Below are 25,526 nucleotides of genomic sequence, written 5' to 3'. Positions count from 1 at the left end.
TTTTGTCTGGGTTGTTTTGTAGAGGTAGGATTAACAACAAGAGGTCATGGTTTGCCAAACAAGGAAGAAGAGTTATCGAGGTCAGAAGAGGTAAAATCCAGAAGAAGTACGTCTGGCGATGCGTACAACCTGGCACAGCACACACTAACATTACTCTGCGGCCGACTTTGACGCACATCGATCTCTAGCTGAACAACCTGACCCCGAAACTTAACTCTCATCAACTCTGAAATTAGGTTAGACTACCAGATAAGATATTCTACATTTCATGCAAACTCGTATTTAAAAAAAAATAAATAAATGATATAAAAATGAGGAATTAACTATTTATTATATATATGTATTATATTTGCAAATTGTTTACGTTCAGCTTTCTTTTATTTAGTTTTTAATAAATAATGCCACGCAATGTTCATAATTTTATACCTCGACGTTCAGCTAGAACATTATTTTCATCATTTTTAGGAAAATGATTAAATTTAAATTAAAATGCAATTCATCGGGATAGATTAATTTAATACTTTGCTACTACATCAAAAAATTACTTCAGATTTATCCTTTTACTACATGGCTATACATGGTTAATCTGGAATACATTTAATGGAGATGCTACAACAGCCGAGCAATTAGAGGCAAAGATGCAAAGTTGAAGTATGTTTTGGTTCTGGGTTTGATTAACGATCATAGCCTGGAGTTTGTTTAATAAATACATAAGAAATATTATAAGGGAAATTTAAAATATATTTCTGTTTGTTTCTCTTCCCGAAACATGATCCGGTGGTTGGACATAATGCCTGCTGAAAGAAATTAGTAGTCATTTAATTTTAATACTATAGTGGCATGGGAGTACATGTATGACATTCAAAAGGCGTACGTCCACAAAATTCTGCCTTTAATTTTTCTAAAAAAAAAAAAAATGGTTAAATTATTATCCTAGACCAGGGGTCGGCAACCTGCGGCTGTTTTATCTAAATTGTGTGGCTTTTCAGCCAGTCCAAAATATATTGTATATTTTAATTTTATTGAAACAAATGGAAATTTCATTTATTTAAAGAAAATAATTTTTTCAAAAAGGATTTTAAATGTGATAGGTTTGAAATTGAATAGAATTATATTAAAATAAAGTATGTAATTATATAATACTTTCATTCAAACACAGGTTTTTAATAATAATGTATTTGTTTATTCACTTTGCAATATGTAAAAATAAATGTATAAAACATTTATACATTATTGAATATCATAAAATCATAATTTGTGAAAATACAAATGATCTACAGAGTTGTTTACACTATCATCCTTGCGGCTCTTGGTACGATTTATTAAAATTATTTAAGGAGAAATGGCTCTCTACTTAAAATAGGTTGCCGACCCCTGTCCTAGACGAGTTCAGCTTATACCCAAATTAATGATATTGGTGAAGCCAATAACTTTATTTCAGTACTTCTTGTAAGGTTAATAACTCTAAAATTATAACAGCCACGATCGTAAGCAATTGTGTCTTTATAGTGCAATTTTGTTATTGATTTGTTCCACTTATTGATTCAGAGAAAATCGCTTGCTCTTAGAAACTTTTTAATATCACTTTATTTTAGTCAGGGACCTATGTATATGCCGGACAATCTTACCGAGCTTCGGCCTGTGTCTGTACTTGCTAGGATTCACTGGACTTTTGTTCTAGTTTCTTTCTATAATATAAGATTTCGTAGAATTAGTTTAGCTTCAGCGAATTTTTAGTCTTTTATACAGCGAAAAATTATTAAATTCTTTACATCAATCTATCTCCGAACTAAAGCAGCAATTCTTTGTTCGCTTGCTATTCATACGATATTTTTGAATTCAAATTATAATTTAAAAAATATATTTCTTTCGTTAGATTAGTTCGAAAGGTACTTAACCTATGGCAATCTCTTTTACTTTTTGTTCTTCTCCTCCAGAATGAACAGCAAAGTACCTCTGCGACGCTGATTAATGCTTATTTATCGTCCCAGTTTCCCATCAGTCCTCTTGGGATGTTTTTAATTCAAATTTCTCCTTCAAAAGAACACAACCATCTAGCACTGAGTTGACTGCTCCTCGTACTGAAACAGAAGTCTTAACCAAACGTTGTTAGAGGTCTAAAACAAGTTCTTAGAGGTTAGACGTCTGAAAATTATTACAAGTACACTTCAAATAATGCCAACAATACTCTGCGGTTATATTACTTATTTGTGACTGCAAGCCACTGCATTCTTGTTCTTTTTTTTTCACTGAAGAAAAGAAAATATTTTGTATTGTTGATTTTTATCCAGTACTGCGGACCTGGCCACATTTTCAAAAATTTTCATGTCTCTAATAGTTTACAAATTGCACAACGTTTTTATTGATATTTTTCTAGGATTCAATAATGTGGAAATATTATTTTCTATTTTCCATTAATGCACAATATTATTATTAGTGATAATTTTACATAGTGTAATTTTTGACAGAAACCGTAGGAGTTAAAATCTTAGATGGTACAAACTGCTACAATGACTCGATATGGTGGGCGGTTGAGGAGGCGGTAGAAGTAGTGGGGAGACATTTTGCTACAAACCACCTGTCAGTGGCAGAACAGCCGCCGCCGGGGAGAGATGCCAGAACCTATCGATAGTAGCGATGCATCTTCGGGAGGTTGGCAAAATGTAAGCGAAGTTGAAGACGATGATGATGATGAGGAAGAAGATGATGAAGAGGAGCTTGAAGAAATTGAGGAAGAATTAGAAGAAAATACAATTCGAGAAGAAGTAAAAGAAAAGGAAATTGAGAACAAGGTAGAAGAAAAAGCAAAAACGGTTCTAATAAACACACCAAATTCAGTAAAGGGACAGCCGAAAAAAAGACCTGTGAGTAGTATTGTCACACATCATCCTGCTTACATCTCTCCGGAAAGGCTCAAGGAGTTAAAGAAAATAGTTGACAATGCAGCTCAAGTATGTATGACTTAAAATAAAATTTGTACTTATTGTGAATGTGTTTATAATTTTATGAAATTTATATTTGCAATCTCAGGTTCTTATCGCGTTGCATACGACTTCCATCAAATACTATTTCTACTTTTTTTCTTCATGTGACTGTCCATTTTTACAAATTTAAAATTACGTTTGAAAAATGAACATTTCATTTAGTTAAATACTGCTAACAATGCTAAGATGTATTGTGTGGTACTGGGTTCGATTCCCGGTCTAGGCCTGGGATTTAATATAATCTCGTATCTCATATAATGTTTAATATGAGAAATTAGTAGTAAAGTACGTTTGCTAGTCGCCTCCATCGAACTAATTTGCTAATCTGACGCAAAAACCGCCTGAGGTATTACATTGCTGAACTATTTCTTTTCATAATTTCTCCAAATCAGCTGATCAATTTCAACATTTTTACAAACTGTTAATTCTAGGGGCGATGTGTTGTAGTCTAAAACATCTTTTTAGTGTAAATTTCTAATTTTAGAAAAGTCATTAAGTTTAAAGCCTGTTTAAAAAGATTTTATCAGAAAACTTTTAAAATAATTTTAGAGTATCATTTCTCTGAAAAGTATAGTTAAGTTAAATAAGAATCAAAAAACGATTTGTATTTCGTACAAATGACGAATTTATAATCAACAAAGATCATTTTTGTAATTAATTAGCCTCAAAACTGTAGGTAAACAATTAATTATTGGTCAATGCATTGCGTAATTCAAGTTCAAGCGACAGGTCTATAGTATGTAATATGGGTAATCATTCATTCACCTAACATTATTTTGCTATCATTTTTTTAAAATAACTTCTTTAATAATTGACCGTAAAGTACCAAGATTTTCCTGCTGTTAAAGAGATATGTTGCATTTCTCTCAAGATTTTCTTGAATACTTTTTCTTACTCTGATCGTGTCACAGTTTTGAAATTGAGGTTTGATTATTCATCAGAAATACATGATTGGAAGTTTCTTGCATGAAATACTTTTAGCATAGGACTGTGTGTACATAAAACTCTGTAAGCTCAAAAAAAATTTGGCGCAGAAAGATCAAAGTTTCGGTACTACCGTTTTTACAATAAAATTGACCTTTTGGAGGCCACATACTCGTACAATACTAAATAGTGAAAAAAGTACAATTTCTTGCCAGTGTCAGAACTTAACCAATTCCTCTAAGACATTACTGGACTGTGATATGTCACAAAATTATCGTCAAAAACTTATTAAAGGCTTATCTTCTAAAATGTGATTTTCATCTTAATAATTTTTTAAAGTCACAGACTTTTTGATCCTTTTTTAACGAAAAAGTTTAAATAAACGCAGAAGTACTTTAAATTTACAAAAGCAAATTTACAATGCAGTAGTGAAATAGTACTACACTTTCATAAGTAGTACATATATGTATATCTCCTCAACAAAATCTTACAGTTTAAATAAGGGTTGATTAAACGCCAAAAAATGCACAAATCAGCAAATATTTCATTCATAATTCAGTTATATAGAAACGATCGAAAAAGCAAGTGTTAAAATGACATTTTATCACAATTGATGTTATGTAAGTAATTTTACTGCACTAAATGTTCATTAATTTTTGTTTAGAATATATTAGATGTCACAAACCCTTATACTGGCCATTTTCATATTGAAAATATTTGTTCAGTAAAGTGTAGCACTTATTAAACCTAGATTGATTATAATAAAAGGTATTAAACTACTCATGCACATGTTTTTAAAAAGATGATACCAAGAAAATAATAATTAGGACGTTAATTTTTTAATAAATAAAACAATTCGTATTCGAGCACACAATACCAACTTTTTTTAATTTTAAACTTCTGATTTAAGTTTTCTAATGTTGTACCTTACTGAAATTTTAACTCTCAATTTCCCACCTCACAATGTCCAGATTTTATGAAATCTAGCTCAAATTTAGGGAACTTCTATCTCTACATTGATGTTGTATCTTATCTTTCATATTGTTTTAAATTAAAGAAGTATCTAGAACTGAAGGTTGAGGTGGAAATTTCGTGACTGAGGTCCTCCCTAAACGACTATTTATGAGATATCGACAACCGTCATTTGTGTGATTGCCCATTTTTGTAGAAAGACGCAGAATGAGATAAGAGATCATTCGCTTCAAACATCTGTTCTTATAGAAGATACCGTTTAAAAATGAATTTCGTAAGACTGGCACAATTGCTATATTTCTTTTTTTGTATCAAGCAGCCTTGTGCTGCTGAGACTTCTTCTTCTTCTTCTGGCTCTACGGTCCTCGAAGGACCTTGGCCTCCTCTAACACCTTTCCCCACTCCTCTCTCACTAAGGCAACTCTCCTCCATGTCCTCACTCCCAGACTCCGAACATCTTCCTCTACATCATCCAGCCACCTAATCCTCGGCCTTCCTCTTTTTCTCGCCCTCCCTGGGTGTCCATTCATTATCTTCCTGGGAAATCGGGAATCTTCCATTCTTACCAAATGGCCTAGCCATCTCAATCTTCCCCTCTTAATCAAACCTACCAAATCCTGCTCCTGGTACAGCTCTCTTATTTCTTCGTTTTTCCTGATTCTGTACCTTTCCCCTTCTTTCACGGGGCCAAACATTTTCCTCAGAATCTTCCTCTCCCAGGAATTAATTAATTTTCCATCCTCCTTGGTCAACACCCACGCTTCACTGGCATACGTAACCACTGGCCTCGATATGCTTTTATAGACGGTTACCTTTGCCTCCCTTGATAGTTCTCGAAAACTTAAGACTTTCTGTAGTGCCCAGAAACACCTATTGCCTGCCGTTAACCTGCCTTTTATTTCTGCACTCACTTCATTTTTATCGGTTAAAACGGCCCCTAAATATTTGAAAGATGAAACCCTCTCAAAATCCTGTGCTGCTGAGTATTTTGGTTAAATATCTAAATTTACATGAAATTGTAAAAATAATGTTTTGAACATTTCAGTGATATGGCTTCATAACTTTTGATAAAGCATTAAATAAAATTACCAATGTTAAACATCGCATGCTTACATCGTATTAAAAACTTTTTTTGTTTCTTATAGGCTGGAGAACTTACTGAACCTTAGAAAATATCTTTATAACATTCCCTATAAATGCTTCTTCAGATAATAACAGTGTTACTCCAAAAAATGATTCCAATAAAACATATGACTAGGGATGTATGGTCACAAGGAGGGATTAATGGATATTTTAGTCATATAATTAGACCACTTTCATAACCTAGTTATGGCAGCTTGATACAGTGTCGCTTTGGACAAATTATTTTTTTTCCATGAGGCCAACAATTGGAGTTGCTGCTATAAATTCTGCTAGCATCCGATCTAGCACCACTGCCAGGCAAGGAACCAGAACTTCTGTGATGGAATATACAGTACTTCCACAACCATTTGGCCTAAAATTGATTAATCAAACCACCTTTACAGAATACTGTACGCTCTGTCCAGAATACTTCCTATCTATGCTTACAATTAAGCTTTGATTATGAATTCTTTTCGTTCATGACGCAGTAACATATTCAAACTGATTCTAGAATCAATTATCGCTGAATCTTATCCACTTCCTCCAAAATTCAGCTTTTCTAGAAGTACTTGTCACAGACTCATTATCATTATGACCTCCAACTCTATTGATATAATGATTAGTATTTTTCATTTTCAAATGTTATGCAGTTTAAATATTAAAAATAATAATAATTTATTTCTTTCCCAAATATCTTTTCCCCCTAGAACGTGAAATCATTTAAAATACCCCGCAGTTAAATTTTGGAGATTTTTCGATTTTATGATGTGCTGCTCACACAGATCTGTTCTAGATGTTGCCTCTTTCAATAGGATTTAAAAAAATATTTACTTATTTTTGTACTGTAAATGATAATGCAATTTAATACATTTATCTTTTTCAATAATGGAGGTTGGATTTCTTTATAGATCTATACTAAATTTTAAATGTTTTTAGTCATTCGTCGTTGAACAAGTGATACTGTCGCAATGTTGAAATAAGAATGTAGGCAGTTAATTGTATATTTTTGAAATGAATATAAGCAAGCAACACGACCTAATATAATGTATGTGTCAGTTTTTAAGAACAATTACATGTTAAATGATGTTTTGTAGTAACTAACTTCCTTCTTGACTTTTATGTTCTTTCGTTAAAAATATAAAATAATCTGTGAACAGTAACTCTCATTTTAAAGATAAGTCAGACTTAAAATTTAAATAGATTTTGAAAATCCAAAAATAGTTACATATTGTACACATTGATTGTCAAAACAATTATTTTAAGGATTTTTGACTACTTCCAAGTTTGCCTGAGTTCAAATTGTGAATGAAATTTTATTCAACTAGTGTTTGATAAACAAATAAACATCTAATTCATACCTCGGTAAGAATAGAGAAGGAACATTCTTGAAGGTGCAACTCAAAAGTACCTTCTGCTAATATTATTTATTGAGGTTATTAGGCGCTGCTGTCTAATAAAATAAAATCATTCGCAGTATAGGCCTCTTAAAACTTTCGGTTCGGTACAATTTCTCCTATAATTGCTTCTTGGGGACAGAGACCATCTGATCACATAGCCTAACCACCTTAGTAACAAGCTTTAACCTTTGCTATATCGACTACTTCATTCTCCAACTCTCATTATATGTACTACAGAATTTTTCCTTCGAAGGTCTCAAAGCCTATTAAATATTCTGAACATTAAGCTGAACAGTGTCTTTTTAGAATACTTTTTGTCACTGTAGATAGTTGTGACGTCTCAGATGATAATTTTTTTGTTTTTCTGCCCTTGACTTGTGACTCTAATGATGGCTCTTTAATTTAACGTTTGTACATCATACTGTAAAGCTAAACACTTTTGTTGTTTACGAAATGATATTGTTGGATGAAACTATTAAATATAAAAACACAGTTTTTGAATCTTCACAATCACTCCAAATCATCTTACAACGTCTTACTATTTGTTATACACCGTAACTTCTATGTATATCTCTCCTCGTAACCTTCTAACCTGCTAAATATCGAAATTGGTAATTATTAAATTATCGTTTTCCACTATTAAACCTAAGTCTAGGAGAGAAGAATGTCATTATGACTATTTTTTGCTGAGTAAAACTTTGCAAACAAGTCAACTCCTTAGCAAATAGCCTCTATTTGAATGGTTAGCCTATTTATAAAGAAGGTAAACATGGCAATGCTCGTATCTATTTTTATGTTTAGGCTATTGTGTTACAGTTTTCACACGCAAACTAAATATCTAAAACATGCAAGGGAAAAGTTTCGATGTAACATGTACTTGTAACTTTTTTTTGTAAGCAGTACTTTTTTTTAAGAAAAAATCTCACTGTTTTAAAAGGGAGGAATGCGAGAAGCCCAATTTTGGGAATTGAGTTTTTACAAGACATCCTTGACTGAAATCAAATCTGTGAATGAGGGATAATGAATTAATGAATAATTTGGGTGTTTACTGGGAGTAGAAAATCAGGATAGCCCCAAATCACTAGAATGTGTTCCTACTCTGTAGGCTATGCAATTGCGGCGTGGTTGCATTTGAGATTGAGAAAAGTGGAAGTGATCAACAGGACAGGTTTCTAATTCAAGTTTGGATGAAGATAACGAGCATAAAACAGCCAGTGGATGGTTGAAAATATAATGTCCAATTGAAAACAGTTGTTGGAATCTTATGATTTCACTTTTTAATTAAGCAGAATGGCCTACAATTTGATGAGAACTATGTTCTGTATTCTGAATTTCTGTGTCATTAGCGGGCTGATGTCAGTGAAAAGAGATGTAGAGGTCACCTTCTTTTTGGCAACTCTGGCTTTTTAGTAACAATTTTTGCTCAAGAAGATCTATTCATTCAAACATTAAAAACTGTTTTTTTCCAAAAATTATAATGAAAAAATGTTTTCGGGAAGCTTCTCTTGCCACTGCCAACAATATCCTCTTCATTTGATAAAATGTTCCGTTTGTGTTTGTTGGAGAAACATGATCTGATTAGTATGCCCTATGCCCATCTCGAAAATTTTAAAGATACGAACAAATCTTTTGTGTGGATGACATATTTATTTGTATAAATGATAATGCGTCCCAGAGATGTGTGACGAAACGTTTGGCAAATAGATGAAGATGAGTATTCAAGTCCCACAACCATTTATCTGGAGTTCGAAGCATAGAAGAAGACAAAGAAAAATTCAACTAGTAACGAAACACTTTTATTCAAAACATTTTCTCAGAAAAATTATTTGTGGAGGGTTCTGGGTGAGTAGCTCAATATTCGCATAAATATGTTACTATAGTTAGTCCACCTAAAGAACCGCAGGTCAGCCTATCTCAAGCTTTACATTAGAGTTCATCTAAAGTTATAAACACTGTTAGCAGCTTTTGTAAAAATAATATTGTAATAACTTATTTTATATGCATTGAGTTGTTTCTCTTCTGTTTTATAATTATTAACTTCTCAAAATTTCGAAGGTATTTCTATAAATAATGCACGATAAATTCGCCATCTGTTGCGTGTACCTCAATATAGATGCAAGCGGTCATATCGTGCCAACATGTCAACCAGTGAAACTATTATTTACGATTGCAGATTTTAGATATATATAATATTGTGAATGGGTTAATATCTTTCAACATGATAGCTGCACGCAAAGATATCAAGTGCACTTGAATGGTGGTAGTCCGCAGTTCCTTTCTTACGTTTGCCCGTACATATAATCATAAGAAAAGAATTTATTTTGGAATGTTTATAGTTTTGAAACATAAACATGGGAACTAACTAAATTAATGAAGATGCACCTCAAAAGCACATGTCATTACATGAACATGTAAGTTTACATAAAATTTGAAATTAAATTTCAAGATGCTAAGACATCAAACAACTAGCTCCGCAAAAACAAAATAGTACTAATCGTAAGTAAACACAATCAAATAATTGTTTTTTAACAATAATGTGAAACTAGTAAAACGGGTACATTTTTATTTAAGTACTTAAGGTAATTCGGTTGCTAATGAATGGATCATGACTAAACGTACTTCACTTAAAGCAAAAAAGCTCTGCAAGGAAGCTATTTTATTAGCTGTTTAGCAAAAGGTATTTCTCCAATTAATGAAACGAAAGAGGACTAAAGGTGATGTATCGTTTCGCATCATACGTTCTCAACAACGGAGAGGATTCACACTCGAAGGAGTCTGATAGAAGTTTCTTTCCAAAGTTGAGACCTTATCAGAAATATGAAGGTAGCAACTTCAACCAGCGAAAACAAAAATATTGAAAAAGTGCAACTAAGTTTGAGCAGCCAAGTCACCAACACTTGAGGAAATCCTTAGTATTTTGGTCCCGATTAAAAAATAAATTCGGGCAGAAACTGAAAAGAGTCCTAATAGCAGAGGACTAGGATGGAATCAAGACAACAACTCAGATGGTGAGCTTTTTGGATTGCCTGCATAACAAAATAGATTAAAAGATACAAAACAAGCAAGAGTAATTAATACGAAATTTTAGATCTGGTATACATTAACTTGACATAATGTGATTGTACTTAAAAAAAAATCTGCTAATATCTTTACTGTTATACTTTTCATCGAATATTGGGGTTCCAGCTCTGTTTTTATCTAGGCAGGCCAAACCAGCCGGAGCCGCTAATGCCTGGCGCCGAAAGCCATACTAAAAAACTAAATAAAATAGTTCTTAATTGAAGGAATTGTTTGCCGTGTTTGTTTCCTCTGCCAGTGGGGTTAGTACAATGTTCGCCGCCGCTCAATAGTTTATAAATAATCGAATACTACATTAGTGTTATTGTAACAGGTCATAGCCCTTTTAATCGATGACCTGAATTATAATAATATTAATTTTCAGGGAATTAATTAGTTCAAAAGTTAGTCAACTCTTTTGCGGAGATTCTGTGTTCGAATCTAGTTCCCTCTGATTTTTTTTCTACCTAGTAGCTTCTTACTATCTCTTACTTGTGTAAGAGAATACTGTTCTGTTCAGAGTCCGGTTTCCACTGAAAAAAGCAACGGGTGCCAATGAGAAAAAATTAATCAATAAAGAATATAATAAATAAGGTGATTATTGGATTAATCAGTTAAATTAGGTTAACTCCCATCACTTTTTGCTGAAGTGATAACAAGTAATTAATGTATGTAATACATCAATAAAAATATGTATATTTTACAACTGACGGTAACATTCTTAAACGTTTCATACTTAATTCACAGGAGTAGTTGCCATTGATATTTCTTTTTTTATCAACCTATAAAGTGCCATTTTAATACAATTGAAGATAAATTGCTAATGATTTTGTTAAGGATTTGAAACAAATTATCAATTTAAATTGATTTCTTTGATTGATTTGTAGTTTGATTTCTTATGTCAAGGATTATTATCTTTATTAACTTACCATATATTGCTCATTCCAGCATCATAAGACCTTCACAATTCTGGGCAAATATCCTTCAATAAGGGATGCTCTGAAAAGTCGTGGATGGGTACAGAACTTTGATTTACAAAAATTGACACTGCCAAAACAGAGACAATGCGATGATGATGGTAAATTTAAAATTTATTGATTTACCGCTACTAATTTTTTTAATTATTCAGCTTCGTCAATTAGAATTATTTAAGCTAACATTCCATTTTTTATTCTTCTTTCTCTTAAGCAAGCGCTTTAATCATTGAAACTGATATTCCTAGACAAGCAATATCAGATTCATGAAAACAAAAATAATATTTTTATAATTGTCGTAATTCATTGAAGAAAAATAAAATAAAAGCACATTTAAATAAAATATCATGAACATTGTAATCAAATTTATTCATTCTTTTAAAAAGTTAGATTGCTGTAATATTGTGCACTCTGTCTAGTTTTCTTATTTTTTTATGTTTATAAATAATAATTTTACAGTGAGTGTGTTTGCAAAGCTGCAGAGTACAGATGAAACTGAAAGATTGGTGATATCTAGAATGTTAAGGCACACCACAGTAAACTTCATTTGGGCTACTTCTGAAAATATTGACTGGAATAATTTAAGTAAGACAACATTGGTCTCAAGATTCCCAAGAGTTTACTTTACCACAAAGGTTAGTATATTTTGTGAATGTTCTATGATTTTTTTGCTAAATTTTCTCAATAAAAAAAATAGAGGTGTGTGGTAAAGGAGAATACATGAACGACACTGTGAGTGTAAAATAGAGGATTTGCCGAACAAGTTGAAGTATTTTTTTAAAAAAAGGATACCAAATAGGATTATACTATATATGAGATTTTTGGCTTCTGAATAAATATAGAACTTGTTAAATGGTAAATGATTAATATTAAAAAGTAAATAAATTGTTAAATGGTGGTTATTCACCATTTGCATTTTTATAATTGCAGTTGAAGTAATACTTTTTTTTATTTATTTTTTATTAAAAGGTCACTTAAATCCAAATTTATAGGAACTTATTTTCAACTAGAGTGCTTGATTCCTAAGTTAGCAATCGTGTATGAAACGACAAAATAAAAATTTAATTTAAAGTGATAATTTTAACCTTATAGCCTATACATTCCTTGGTAAAATTTAATAATAATTCATTTGACTTCCACAATCTTAATAAGTATTGGTGTAGGTGTCAACTAATCAGTTCAAAAGCAACTACAAAGAAACTACGGGTGGGCAGTGGTACTCATAACTCAGTCTTTTCAATTATACTTGGTTCAATTTGTGGAAGTCCTACTAGTTCATGAAGTACAACTGAATGTTCAGGAAAATTCAAAGTAAAAATAAATTTTGTCGATTATTGTAGGAAGAGAAAGTTGTGGATTTTTTGTGATTTTTTTTTTTTCATTTTTCATTGAAACGTGAAAACGTCATCTGTTCAAAAATTCAAAATCATTCCTCAACTCATAATCTGTATACTCCATAAGGTGTGAGTTTGTTTTACGTTGCGTTTGCTGGCATCCAAACCGATATTGAATAGATCGGAAATGGAGGCTCCTCTCTCTTAAGACACATTCCCAGGATGTGACTCCCTAAAGTCCTCTTGAAAACAGCTCCTTATATTTATGGAACAGTTAAGAAAATATATATGATTTTTTTTTTGTGAAAATATTCAATGAAATTAAAAAACTGCCAATAAAATGGTTTCTAGTGTAGTGAAGGTAATAAATATTGATTTTTTCCTGTTCAGTGTTTCTTTTACTTGGTGCACGTAACGAAACTTTATTTGGTAAGTAGTTGTAGGAGGTGCAAGAGAGAAGTTGGGAGGTAGCGTGCGTCCGTCTTATTTAGAGACACTATCCGACCTCGCAAACTAGAAGACTAGTGTAAAAGGCTAATTCACTACGCCTAAAAGCACGGGCGTCTACAGATAGAGTGATCCATGCGTGACAGACGACTATTTATAGAATTCAAGTAAAGGTACTTGTAAGGTTCTTGCGAAAAAAATAGAACTGGGCCACTGCCTTAAACATCTTTACTATTTATCTTGAAATTGTTTAGAATGCGACCAGTGACATAATTCTCTCCGTAACTTGCCCTTTAATACTTATATCGCTCGCGTGTAAGAATCAATCTATACTGTGAAAAAAATAAAATAAAAATAACGATTCAGAAGTGTGTGTCATATTGAAAGAGGCCACGTGTAGCCGTTGTTTTCGAATGTTTCCCATCTTTCTCTATTCTCGTTTCCTCTATTTTGTCCATTATGCAAACTCCAATTTAATTTACCACAAATTTCTCGTATCAATTCATAAAATAAAATAAAAGATATTCGCAAACTTACACTAGTAATTTATTTCTTTAAAAAACACCTAAAAATAAACATTACTTTACTTTGAAAATCACAAAAAATCCACAACTTTCTCTTCCTACAATAATCGACAAAATTTATTTTTACTTTGAATTTTCCTGAACATTCAGTTGTACTTCATGAACTGGTAGGACTTCCACAAATTGAACCAACTTTTTCAAAAAGAAATTCCCTCCTCCAATTTTAAAATATCATATAGGTTGAAAGAAAATGTCTAGAATCGATACCACTGATAGGAGCAATATTTCTTCCACTATTAGATTGTTATAAACATTTATCTTTTGCTGGATGTTAGCATTATTTTGCAGTTACTTAAAATAACAGTAAAAAAAAAAAAATAGAAAGTTCGTGAGCTTTAAGTGTACAATATTTTTTTGAAGGTTTAAATAGTATCACGAAATGGAATAATTTCTATATATCATTAGTTGCTAAAAATTTGGGAATTTTTATTAAGTCTGTTTAGTAAAAATATGAACGTCTTGCTTTTTAAATTGGACATAATTGTTTTTTACTCGCGAATAAAATCTGCATAGTTCAATTTAGAGGCAAAGTCAAGGTTAGGTTCGTTAGACCGTTGTTTATCTGATGAATCTTGACCACAAGCAACATTCACTGAACATGAAACTACAGCCGCAATCTGCACTCTTTATTGTTACTTTGCAATCGATTACTTGTGTGAAGGACAAGGTTTACCATTAATATTCTTGGGTGTATTTGACTTTGATTCATTAATGAATGTGAGCAAATTTAGCTTAAAATGTGAAGTTATTATAAAAGAAATAAATCAATGAAGTGAAGTACGTTGCTGTTTCTGATCTACGAAGTTAATTCAAGTCATTATGTCTGGATGGACATTCTGATGAGTATTGGTACATGTTATCTGAAGACTTGGGCATTCAGGACAAAAGCAAATTGAAACGGAGTTAACCGGACTAGGTTGGGGTAGTACTCTCAAAGTTCCAGAGGCACTTTCGGCATTGCAAAAAGTGGGATGAAGGGAATGGTCTTACTATATTAATATAAAATTATTACTCTTATTTGAACAAAGCGCGTTTATACCCGAAGTTTTTTTCAGTGCACTACCAGCCTCTGATCAGCGTTGTCTTCTTAAAGGCAACATTGTTCCTCCGGTGAGTTGTAAGAAGCTCCAAGGAAGAAAAAAAAATCTATGAACCAACAGCTGGATTCGGTGGAAATCCAGTATACGCTAACCACTCAGTTAATCCCTTCTCTAAAATTATTTATTATTTGTTATTTTAATATAAATAATCTAGATAATCTATATTTATTAATAATATTATATTTATAGTACTAATACATTTCAGGTTGGTATATGTAATTATCTCCAACAGTCACATTGGTTTTTTGAAAAAGGTATTGCCTACACCAGGTTTCCAAGATGTTACATCATCTCTAGTAATGATGATGTGCAAGCGTTCGTGCGTGATTTCCGTCTCACTGCGTGCATGGGCATGTTGAAAAGACTTGTCAACGCTATAGAATTAGGTCATGCTCCAATTTACTTCTCAGATAAGGGAAAGGTGAATGTTTTTATATTATATCACTTCAAAAATTCTAATGAAATTATGAAAACACATTTAAAATTTTACTAATATTCATTTATTTATTTCATTAATGTCAGATCCCTTTGAGAACGGTGGAGTTTGCAGTAAAACGGTGTAGTGAATTTGTGTGCAGTGAAGAACATGAAGATATTGACCGTGACACTGAAGAGAGAATATGGGACCACCAATGGGATCAGTATCTTACACATTATTATCAACTTGTACATGAAAGGGAGACATTTGTTAGCGCCAGTGAAACCCAAATCAAGGTAAACAAATTCTTCAAGCACTAGATGGAGTTGTTTTGATTTAAAGTGGGGCTATACATTTAAAAAACAGAAGTACAAAAAATAAGAGGGATAATTTACTTCTCATGTAATAATGCCTTCTCTCGCTTTAAGGAGAAATTCCAAATGCGTAGATACTAAATGAAAAAATGTTTATTTATTTAGGAAATGGCCTTTGTTATTGTATTTTCCCTCCAACATTTACCGTTGTTGGAGAAGAACGTTGACGCGCCTTCATGCAAATACAATGCGTGTTTACTTTTTCGCAGTTTCGTTTACTGTTAATAAAATGCATGTTGAAGCGTGCCCCAAAAAATAAATCATTGATCAATAGAAAAAGTTGTTCTTCACTGTTCTGCATCTGCATTTAGAATACATTTAAAGGGATATTAGGCTGTTAAGTATAGTTTGCCATAGATATATTTTTAGATAGATTCATTTTTTTTTTTTTACTTTGCCTGCCCCTGCAGCATACTTATTGCCTTATGCTATGAAAAATTCACTGTCTTCTCTTTGGGCACAACCATGGAAGAAGATGTTTATAGCTTCCCAAGCCAAGAAGTTCACTAAACTCTTGATAACGATCTTGGATTTTTTATTTTTCGCACATTCTTCATTCCCTTCTCTATCGCTAGTGCAGTGCTTCAGCGCGATTATTTGAGAAGTTAGCTCAATCTGTTTACCTAATCTGCCTAATCTGACTATTCTGGAATATTATGAATGTTACTTCCGACTTTAGATATAATTGATGAAAAATCTGGCCTGTCTAGAATGTTACAATGGACGTCTGCCAGATTCTTCAACATGCAAGGAAGATCAAGATTTCCTATTACTATTACTTCAAATTTCTACATTTCTTTTCCATTTCTTACAATTTCGTATCTCTTCCAATTAAGATCTTCAGTTATTACTCCTGTTGGCAAAAGAGAGTGAATCAACCACTGAAATTTGAGTGGTTTATTCTGTTTAGTCTAAAGCTTTTCCCTTGATGAGACCGGCAGAAATGCTCGGTGGGTCAAATCACAATGTTAGGTGAGCTTCTTCAGATATGTCCAAAAAATATTCTTTTGCAACTGTACTCAAATTAAATTGAGAAATATCTGAAGTAGTATTATTCACATGTCTTCTCAGCTGAAATGATAATTGTCACTCTAAGGTAAGTGTATTCCACTTCTTCTAAAACATCTAAAGTCTAATAAATATTGTTATCACCTTCTTTCTAAGACTTTTTTCAAAGAGAGCAGGTATAAGCTAAATTAGTAGCCTTTTTCAACTGCTTATCTCAGTGGCATTCTGGATGAGTGAGAATTTTCACTAAAAACCTCATCGATACCTTTAACTATAGGGATGTTTTGTTCGGATTAACCTACTTAATTTTTGACGATTTTTTAAAGATTTTAAATTCATAATGTACTTAGTTTCAGACAGTCTTACCAATCTTTATTTTATTCTTATCAGGAAATGTACAACTGCAGCAAGATGACTCTTGAATCAACAAGAAAACATTGGCCCCAGGTGGATATGGATGGTACAAATAATTTATGGATAGTTAAACCTGGAGCTAAATCAAGAGGTCGAGGAATCGTTGTGCTCACTAAATTGGAGGACATATTAAATCGTTTTACTTCATTTTCATCAAATGAACCAAGATATGTTGTTCAAAAATATATCGGTACGTAAAAAGGTTAAATAATTAAGTAAAGAAAAATTTTCTGAATGTAAATTATCTAAATATTTAAAAGATAACGCAGTAATCCGTTACTAAAATGTTTAGAAAAGATTTAATTGCCTAGTGAAAAAAATAACGCTTAAATAGGGTACCTACTCTATTGTTTTATGTGAGGTTGAAGTCAGGGAGTATTGCTAATGTAAAACGTTCATTTGGGAAACTGTATCTGAATAAATCGGAAAGCGCTAAAAACAAATAACAACGCAATACATAAACGTTTACAGTTATTTTCATGAGTAGATAACGGAATTTATTAAAATATTTTATGCGCTTACTTGTTACGAAAAAAAAAATGTATAACGTTATACGAATTTATTTTAGAAAAGCCTCTGTTAATTTACAACACTAAATTCGATATAAGGCAATGGTTTCTTGTGACATGCGCCTATCCTCTAACTATATGGATGTATAAGTAAGTAAATTTATGTAATATATTAGGTTCAATATAAATGGTACTTCTCCTAATTCAGAGAAATAGAAATAAGTGTAACGTAACGTCTTAGATTGTAACTTTCCTCAGAAGATGAGAGATTGTTAAGAAGTGCAAATTATGTTAAAAGTTTTCTTGTTAATGTTTTTAATTGTGAGGTTTCTGCTGCAGCTGCTACGAATAAACAACACTTATATGTTTTATAGTTTTTATTTTAATTGTACTTTATTACACAAGGTACTATATACACTTGACGCTAACTCCCAGTACACAACAACAACAACAACAACAACAACTACAATGACGCTGTACAGACGCTACAAGCCGCATTACTGACGCCACAATGCCGCCAACCCACAAAGACAAAATTACCAATGTATTAATTAAACATTATTTAACACACCCCCTAATTTTATCTTTATCTATATCAGGTATGCATTTATTTATGAAACAATTAAGTCTTTAAATTTATTGAATTTTACTCCACCTAAAGGTTTTGTGAAAATGTCTGCGACTTGATCATTCGAACTACAATGTTTTACATTATTTCACAGTTGTCATATTTTTCTTTTATATAATGGTATCTTACATCTATGTGTTTTGATCTTTTATTTATGTTACCATTCTTTATTATATCAATAGCACTTTTATTATCTATAAATAATGTACAGTTCAAGTTTTTACCAGTTAGTTCATTTTTGAGTTCTTTTATAAAAATTAATTCTTTACAACATTCGGCACTACTAATATATTCACTTTCCGCACTTGATAATGCCACTATATTTTGCTTTCGCGAGCACCAGCTAACCGGCCCGCCTCCATAGTATATCACGAATCCAGTTGTTGAGCGACGAGTCTCAGGGTCTCCCGCATAGTCGGCGTCTGAGTAAGCTATTTATTTTTATACCTTACTCGCGGATTTCTCACTTCTTTCTTTCTTTTAGGTGTTAATCCTTTAATTTTGAGCATTTGGTAGGTTGTAGCACTTTTTTCATCTCCTACTGTATCTTCTTCTTCTTCTTTGACTTCTCTGTCACTGGTTTCACTCAGCTGTTCTAGCTCTTTGGCATAAGTTTCTAAAGGTATGTTTTCTGTTTCATCAGCAAGTCTTAATTTCTTCTCCTTTTTCTCTACATTTCTCTCCGATTTTTCCTTCTCAGCAAGTAATTGCAGTAATTTCTTCCGTCTCTCTTTTCTATTTTTTCCAGTGATTTCTCTATCCTTAATAGGCGAATTTCCATTTGGTGCAGTTATTATATCAGTCTGGATTTTATCCTCACTAACTTGATTATACTGTAATTCAATTTGAATTTTTTTAAGTTTACATTCGAGATTTCTTTTTTCTTCATTCAATTCTAAAATATGATTTTCTAATCGTTTAACATCCGTTTTTAATTCACCTTTTCCTTTCATGTACTTATTAGTTATCAAAGATTCTTCTTCGATCTTTTTTAGCAATTTATCTTTAGACGCTCGTAATTCTACGTACATTTGTTTTACTTCATCTTCTAAAGAAATTATTTTATTTAAATTAGCTTGCATACATGTCTCGCAGTCGAACTGAGATCTTTCATTTTTTAAATTCAATCCATCCACCATTCCACTGATTTTTTTAATACACTCTTGACTTACATGTCCCAAACGTCTGTGCCATGTTCTGGGATTCAAATTCTCTGCAAAGTTCGCTTCTACTCTTTCCTTAATATCCAGATCTACCGAGTATAGGCCACTGGAATTCCGTTTTCCTTGTAACACTATTTCATCATTCGTCATGTGACTCGAAGATCCCGAATCCAATATCCACTTGGAGTTTGATGTTTCATTAGCCAGAAAAGATATGTCGTGTTTTTCAGGGTGTTTATTTTTTCTAAAATAGCAGTTCTTCTCATCATGGTTATTCTTTTTGCATATTTTACAGAATTTACTTTGCCTCTTATTGGGGCAAAACTTGGATATATGTCCTGGTTTCGAACAACTAAAACATTTTACCGGTGTTGAATAAGAACGATTTGTTTTATTTTTAATCTCGCTTTTGAATGCTACTGCAACATCCTCTGAGCATGAGAAACGTTTCTCCTCATTTGCTAGTCTTGTGATTAAATTTGACAGTGTTTTTTCCTCGTTGGGGGTACTCTCCCAGGCACTCCAAAAATGTCTATATTTACTGTCAAGACTAGTTAAAATTTTTGACATAACCATGCTGTCGTTTATTTCATTATTCAGGGCTTTTAACCGAAAAACCAGGTTTTCTAAAATGCTAATATTAGTTGATATATCAACGCTATTATTAAACTTGAAGTTAAAAAATTCTTGCATTAAATCGAATTTTTGTTGCGTTGAATCACGCTCATACATTTCTTTTAGTTTTTTGAACATTTCTTTAGAGTTATTGCAAGTCATAACATGTGTCAGTGGTATTTTGTCTATTGAGAGGATAATAAGTTTTTGCGCTTTTGCGTCCCTCTGAACAAACAAATTATAGTCCTTATGGTCTTGTGGAGGTGACGCTTCCTCCCCAGACACAATGCCATATAACCCATTGGCCTTCAATAAAATTGTTATTTTAAATTTCCAACACTGGAAGTCCTCGGGTTTCTTTAACTTGTCTATTTCTATCACTTCGTTTAATAGATTCATTTTTACGGGTTTTAATGTAGCAACGTGCAACTAACCTTTATATTCCTTTAGTAGTTTTTAAGATGGACAACGGCCTGGGCCCATAACCTGTTAAAAGTTTTCTTGTTAATGTTTTTAATTGTGAGGTTTCTGCTGCAGCTGCTACGAATAAACAACACTTATATGTTTTATAGTTTTTATTTTAATTGTACTTTATTACACAAGGTACTATATACACTTGACGCTAACTCCCAGTACACAACAACAACAACAACAACAACAACTACAATGACGCTGTACAGACGCTACAAGCCGCATTACTGACGCCACAATGCCGCCAACCCACAAAGACAAAATTACCAATGTATTAATTAAACATTATTTAACAAATTACTGACCTATTTTGTCCTTATATTAAGATGAAATATTAAATTATGTTTGAAAGGCAAAAATAAAAGATCAGAAAGGAAAAGTAAAAGGACGTGCTTGCTTGTTGATCAGAGAACTTAAAGCAGTTGTCCAGTGGTACAAAATACTGAACGATCGTTCCTTCCCATTAAAGACCAAAAACGTTTTTGATGCAGCGATTGCCAGTGTTGCTAACAGTAGGCTAAAGTAGGCTATCGTTTAGCCTAAATAAATATCATCAGCTTAATCCCTTAACCATAGATTTGAACTGAAAAACCTTTGTGCTTTCCAAACACAAATCTTGTTACCATTTATTTAAATCGCAGTGAACATATATTAAGGAGTAAACCTAATGGAATTCACTCTAGGAATTCCTCAAGAATTGTGGCATTTCTTGTTGGAAATAATGAAAAAGCATTGATACTATCAAATTGAAGCATACAGCCTGAACAGCTGATAATCTATACAGTAACATGAAAGAAGGTTTAACCAATAGCCATTCGCTTCCCAATGCAAGGCCCGGTTATTTTTGTAGTCGACAACAAACGATTTATTAATGATTTAATTATTGTTTATTATTATTATTATTTACTTATTTTTTGTCAATTGAGTGTTCGTATCATAACTTATTAATGATAATTATAGGGAAAGTTATCTCAGATTTTGTTCACAACTGTTTTCACTCAGCAATACTCACGAATCAATACATTTAAGTAATAATGCTATACAATGTAAGTACAAGAACGCGAAAAGAGATGGAGCCCTTCCTGACGAGAATATGTGGGATTGTTATACATTCCAAGCTTATCTTAGGTAACATTAATTTGAGTACTTAGGAGCACTTAAAAAACATTGTTTAGTAAGCACTGCATTAGTTAAAATTGTTATTATAATATACTTTAGCTGATTTTTGTGACATTGTATATTGACAAGATTCTTTACTACGGCTATGTCTCATATTTCAGAACTATTGGAATGGCGGATAGATGGAATCGTGTAATCTACCCTGGCATGAGAGAAAGCATAACTGGAGCACTGCTGACTGCCCAAGAACACATGGAACATCGTAGGAATTGTTTTGAGTTATATGGTGCTGATTTCATGTTAACCGAAGATTTAGTTCCATGGTTGATTGAAATTAATTCATCGCCATGTATGTCGCCAACGACTTCAGTTACAGCTCGTATGTGTTCACAGTGTTTAGAAGATGTTATTAAAGGTAAGGGCATATTTTTCACCAACATTGTTACAAATGAATTTGGTCTAGTTCATAATTAAAAACTGCCTAATCTTACATTCGAATCTTCTCACTTTAAGCAGTACAGATGGCTTTTATTATTTATGCATTTTAACTATTGCAAGACAAAGTTCATCTCCAACTTTGTCCTGAAGCTAAACTTAAAAAGTAGGTTGTCACATTGCATGAGAGTAAAGAGGCACTTTTTATTTATTTATTTGCATTCATTATTGATCTCCTCCCAGAAGATTAGAACCATAACTTGACATGCTCTTGAATACTAAAAGGAGATTCCTAGTTGGAGTTTTTGTTTCTTAGCCTCAGAGTCGGACAGCGTTGTCTGGGACTAGAGAACCCAATCTGGTAGAAGACAGTAAACTGAAAAAGTAATCTCAGATATTGACGCTCCTTTATATAAATAATTATAATTTTATTACAAGGGACTGTTAAAAAATCCCTGTGCCTAAAACACATGCGAGCTCACTTATCCGTTCTTAAAATCTAGCGTACATAATTTAACTAATAAAGTTAAATAACTATTTTATTTAAGAATAAATAAATTTAATTCAGATGGAAAAGCTTATGTCTAATTTGCTGAGCTGAGATGCTCGATTCACCTCACGCTTTCGCGCTAGTCCTTTGTACTGTTTTTGGTATTTTAAACAGATTTTATCTTTTTTTAAATTAACATTTGCTTTTGAAATTTGATAATTTAATTGTTTGTTTTAGTGGTTATAGATAAGAAGAACAATAAAGATGCTGACACAGGTATGTTTGAACTGATTTACAAACAACAGGTAAGTTATCCTCAACCCTACATGGGCATGAATCTCACAGTACGCGGTTGTCGAATTGTACGAGGTGCTAAATCTGCTACAGTTCGCAATCCTGGGCAAGAATATCTAGAAAAGAAAAGTAGAGATGCCGGTTCTCCTCAAGTTAGAGAAGCAATTAAACGTCTCTGTGAAGAATTGTCCTTAGATTCTAGCAATTCTATTCCATGTACTCCACTGCTTAGTCCTGCCTCTGCCCCAACACCCTCTACCACTTCAACAACTTCAGGAGTAGTTACACTAAAATCTGCTTCCTCGTTGGAATTTGATTCCGATAATAAGAGAAATCTGAAGAGAAAACCTTATAAAAAACACTGTTGTATTAATAAAGCTAATTTATGCCAAGCAGTGGCTAGATATAAATTAACCAAAAATTATGAGCATATAAGTCGCAGAATCAGAACACAAGCAACCAATAACGTTCGTTGTATGAATACAGTTCAAATACCGCAGGTAAATCATCTTTTTGATTGGAAAAAACGAGTTGAACAGACCAGAGCGGATTGTAAAAATATGCTCTCAAAATTTAATGAAGACAAACACATTGATCATTCTTCAAGTAAAATAATTAGAGCAAATTGTAAAGATAAATTACCACTTGTTACACAAGACAAACCTAAACGAAAATTAGAAAGAAAGTCACCAATTTTAAATAAATTTAATAGGTTATCTAATTTACCAGATATAAAAAGTAATCCGCCAAAAGAAATAAATAATAATATTCCTCCACTCTTTACAACTTGTAATTTTGTTAAGCCAATAAGTCCCCATTTTCCTTAAAAATTTTCATAAACTCGATAACAATATTCTCTTTCAACATAGTGATGGCTACTTTATTTAATTTGTTAAATACAAAATTCATTGTACATTAGAGTTATGAATTTAGATTAATCGTTTATAAGAGAATTAATGTGTTCAAATAAATATTTTTCTATTTAAAAGTTAATACATTGATCATTTAGAAAAATTAAAAAAAAGTATATACATATAAGTGTTCATTGATGAAATTAAAGTAAGTCAATTTGTATTCCTATAAATGTTATTGAATATTATTATGAAAATGAATATTATTATTAACCCATTAACTAATTTCATTAAATAGTGAAGTAAATTCTTATTATAGTTGCCTCTTCCAGTAATGTTTCTTTCTATTCTAAACTTCAGTACAATGGTTGTTGTATCAGGAAGATAAATACGTATTTATCTTCAAGATTACTTTGGATAATATAATCATTTGTAAACTAATTTCGATGCATAATTATGAGAAGGGTTTCAAAATCAATATTTGTCAGTGAATAGCACTTGATATTTGCTTTCTTAATTTTTTAAAGAGATAAATAATTGTTAATATGTCAATTATTAGCTGTTGAATTGTAGTTATGCTGTCTTAAATTTTATAGGTTCGCTCTCCTCGATCTATGTTGTACTAACAATGTTAAGTGCTTCGCCAATAAAATGACTTCTGAAACTTTAAAAACTGAAAGAATTGGTATCTATTAGCTAGTGTATTGTGAATTGTTGGTAGGTGAAAGTGGTTTCAAAATGATGAGTTCCTTCTTTCAAATATTCTAAAAATCAAAATATTTTTTGTTTTTGGACAATAAAAACGAATGGTGGTGATTCTGCCTGAATGAATTTATATCTTAAAAGCAAAAGCCTATTGATAAATATTTAAATTTATTATTTTGTTTTTGTTGTTGCTGAGCGTGTATGCAAACATACGCAATATCTGAAGAGGAAGGAATCTGATATTAGCTAGAGTCAATTACGAGGAATGTATGAATGCAAATGTAACTGTAAAACCTGTTTTAACAGAAATCATTTTATCAGATACCCTGGTGGTAACGAAGGGATACTATGTTAAAACATTTTTGTTTACTATTTAAATTCATATGACGGAGTATTCTGCACTAGATCTAATTGTGCTCCTAGTGTCAGGTGAATCCCGACAGCATCACCTGTGATGAAAAACACTCCTAAACATCTAGGAAGTTTAAGAAGTTCGAGCCGTCAGCAAAGAACTGGCTCTTTGGAACAAATCTATCACTGCCTCAATAATCTGAAAAAACTCTCCTAAAATGTTTTTAGTATAGCGCATTCTCTTGTAATATCTGTCAACTATCCATACTTGAAGGCCCTCTATTCAAAACATCTCGAAGTTCTGAGAAATGGACGATCTCATAATGTAGATCCCAAAATTGGAAAGATCGTAAGATCTTTGTAGTAGCAGGGTAAAATAAGAAAAGTACATTCTTTCTCTAATTGTGAATTTGACCACTACATCTTTTTATGGTGACTTGTGGGGAACTTCTGCACTCTAATGTGGGATTCTATAACTATGAACATAACTGCTGTTATCTGTTGACAAATTTTAGAAATACATAACCCTTATAATTAGGGTTTGGATTATTCACTCTAGAAAAGTTATATTTTAAAAAATACTCTGCAAAATTAAACGTAATACTGATATAAAACACATACAAAAATATTAAGAACAATGACAAACAATTACACCTTTTATAGATAACATAATTATTAACAAAAAAGGTTTTACTTGTTAGAATCAAATAGCGTTTAAAATTTTCATATTTTCTTTTGTTTGGTATTTATATATTTCTTTCAACAACTTATTTTAAAGTTGAATTA

General features: G+C 32.1%; 1 protein-coding gene across 3 annotated transcripts; it reads left to right on the top strand.

Moving 5' to 3' along the window:
• On the top strand, positions 1 to 25,526 carry LOC141455418 (tubulin glycylase 3A-like). Of its 3 annotated transcripts, XM_074130482.1 has the most exons (11): positions 1 to 236; positions 2,469 to 2,951; positions 11,405 to 11,534; positions 11,890 to 12,065; positions 15,101 to 15,316; positions 15,418 to 15,609; positions 17,086 to 17,299; positions 17,678 to 17,768; positions 21,456 to 21,623; positions 21,776 to 22,029; positions 22,777 to 25,526. In XM_074130482.1, the coding sequence occupies exons 2-11, from the start codon at positions 2,613 to 2,615 to the stop codon at positions 23,658 to 23,660; spliced, it is 2,664 nt and encodes an 887-aa protein (XP_073986583.1). In that variant the 5' UTR covers positions 1 to 236; positions 2,469 to 2,612; the 3' UTR covers positions 23,661 to 25,526. The 3 variants fall into 3 exon arrangements, with proteins under 3 accessions (XP_073986583.1, XP_073986585.1, XP_073986584.1); XM_074130484.1 differs by lacking the exon at positions 2,469 to 2,951; XM_074130483.1 differs by lacking the exon at positions 21,456 to 21,623.

This window comes from Rhodnius prolixus, unplaced genomic scaffold (assembly GCF_049639745.1).
Source record: "Rhodnius prolixus isolate KJV_2025 unplaced genomic scaffold, Rpr scaffold_4, whole genome shotgun sequence".
NCBI classification, from domain to species: domain Eukaryota; kingdom Metazoa; phylum Arthropoda; class Insecta; order Hemiptera; family Reduviidae; genus Rhodnius; species Rhodnius prolixus.
Note: the sequence above shows the minus strand (reverse complement) of the source record. Positions and strands in the feature narration are given on the sequence as shown.

Bases quoted from the DNA above. Each gene is read 5' to 3' on its own strand.
- LOC141455418 (XM_074130482.1), top strand. From the start codon at position 2,613: ATGCCAGAACCTATCGATAGTAGCGATGCATCTTCGGGAGGTTGGCAA. The intron at 15,610-17,085 runs GTAAACAAATTC...TATTCTTATCAG, and splicing joins CCAGTGAAACCCAAATCAAG to GAAATGTACAACTGCAGCAA. The intron at 17,769-21,455 runs GTAAGTAAATTT...TGATAATTATAG, and splicing joins CTAACTATATGGATGTATAA to GGAAAGTTATCTCAGATTTT.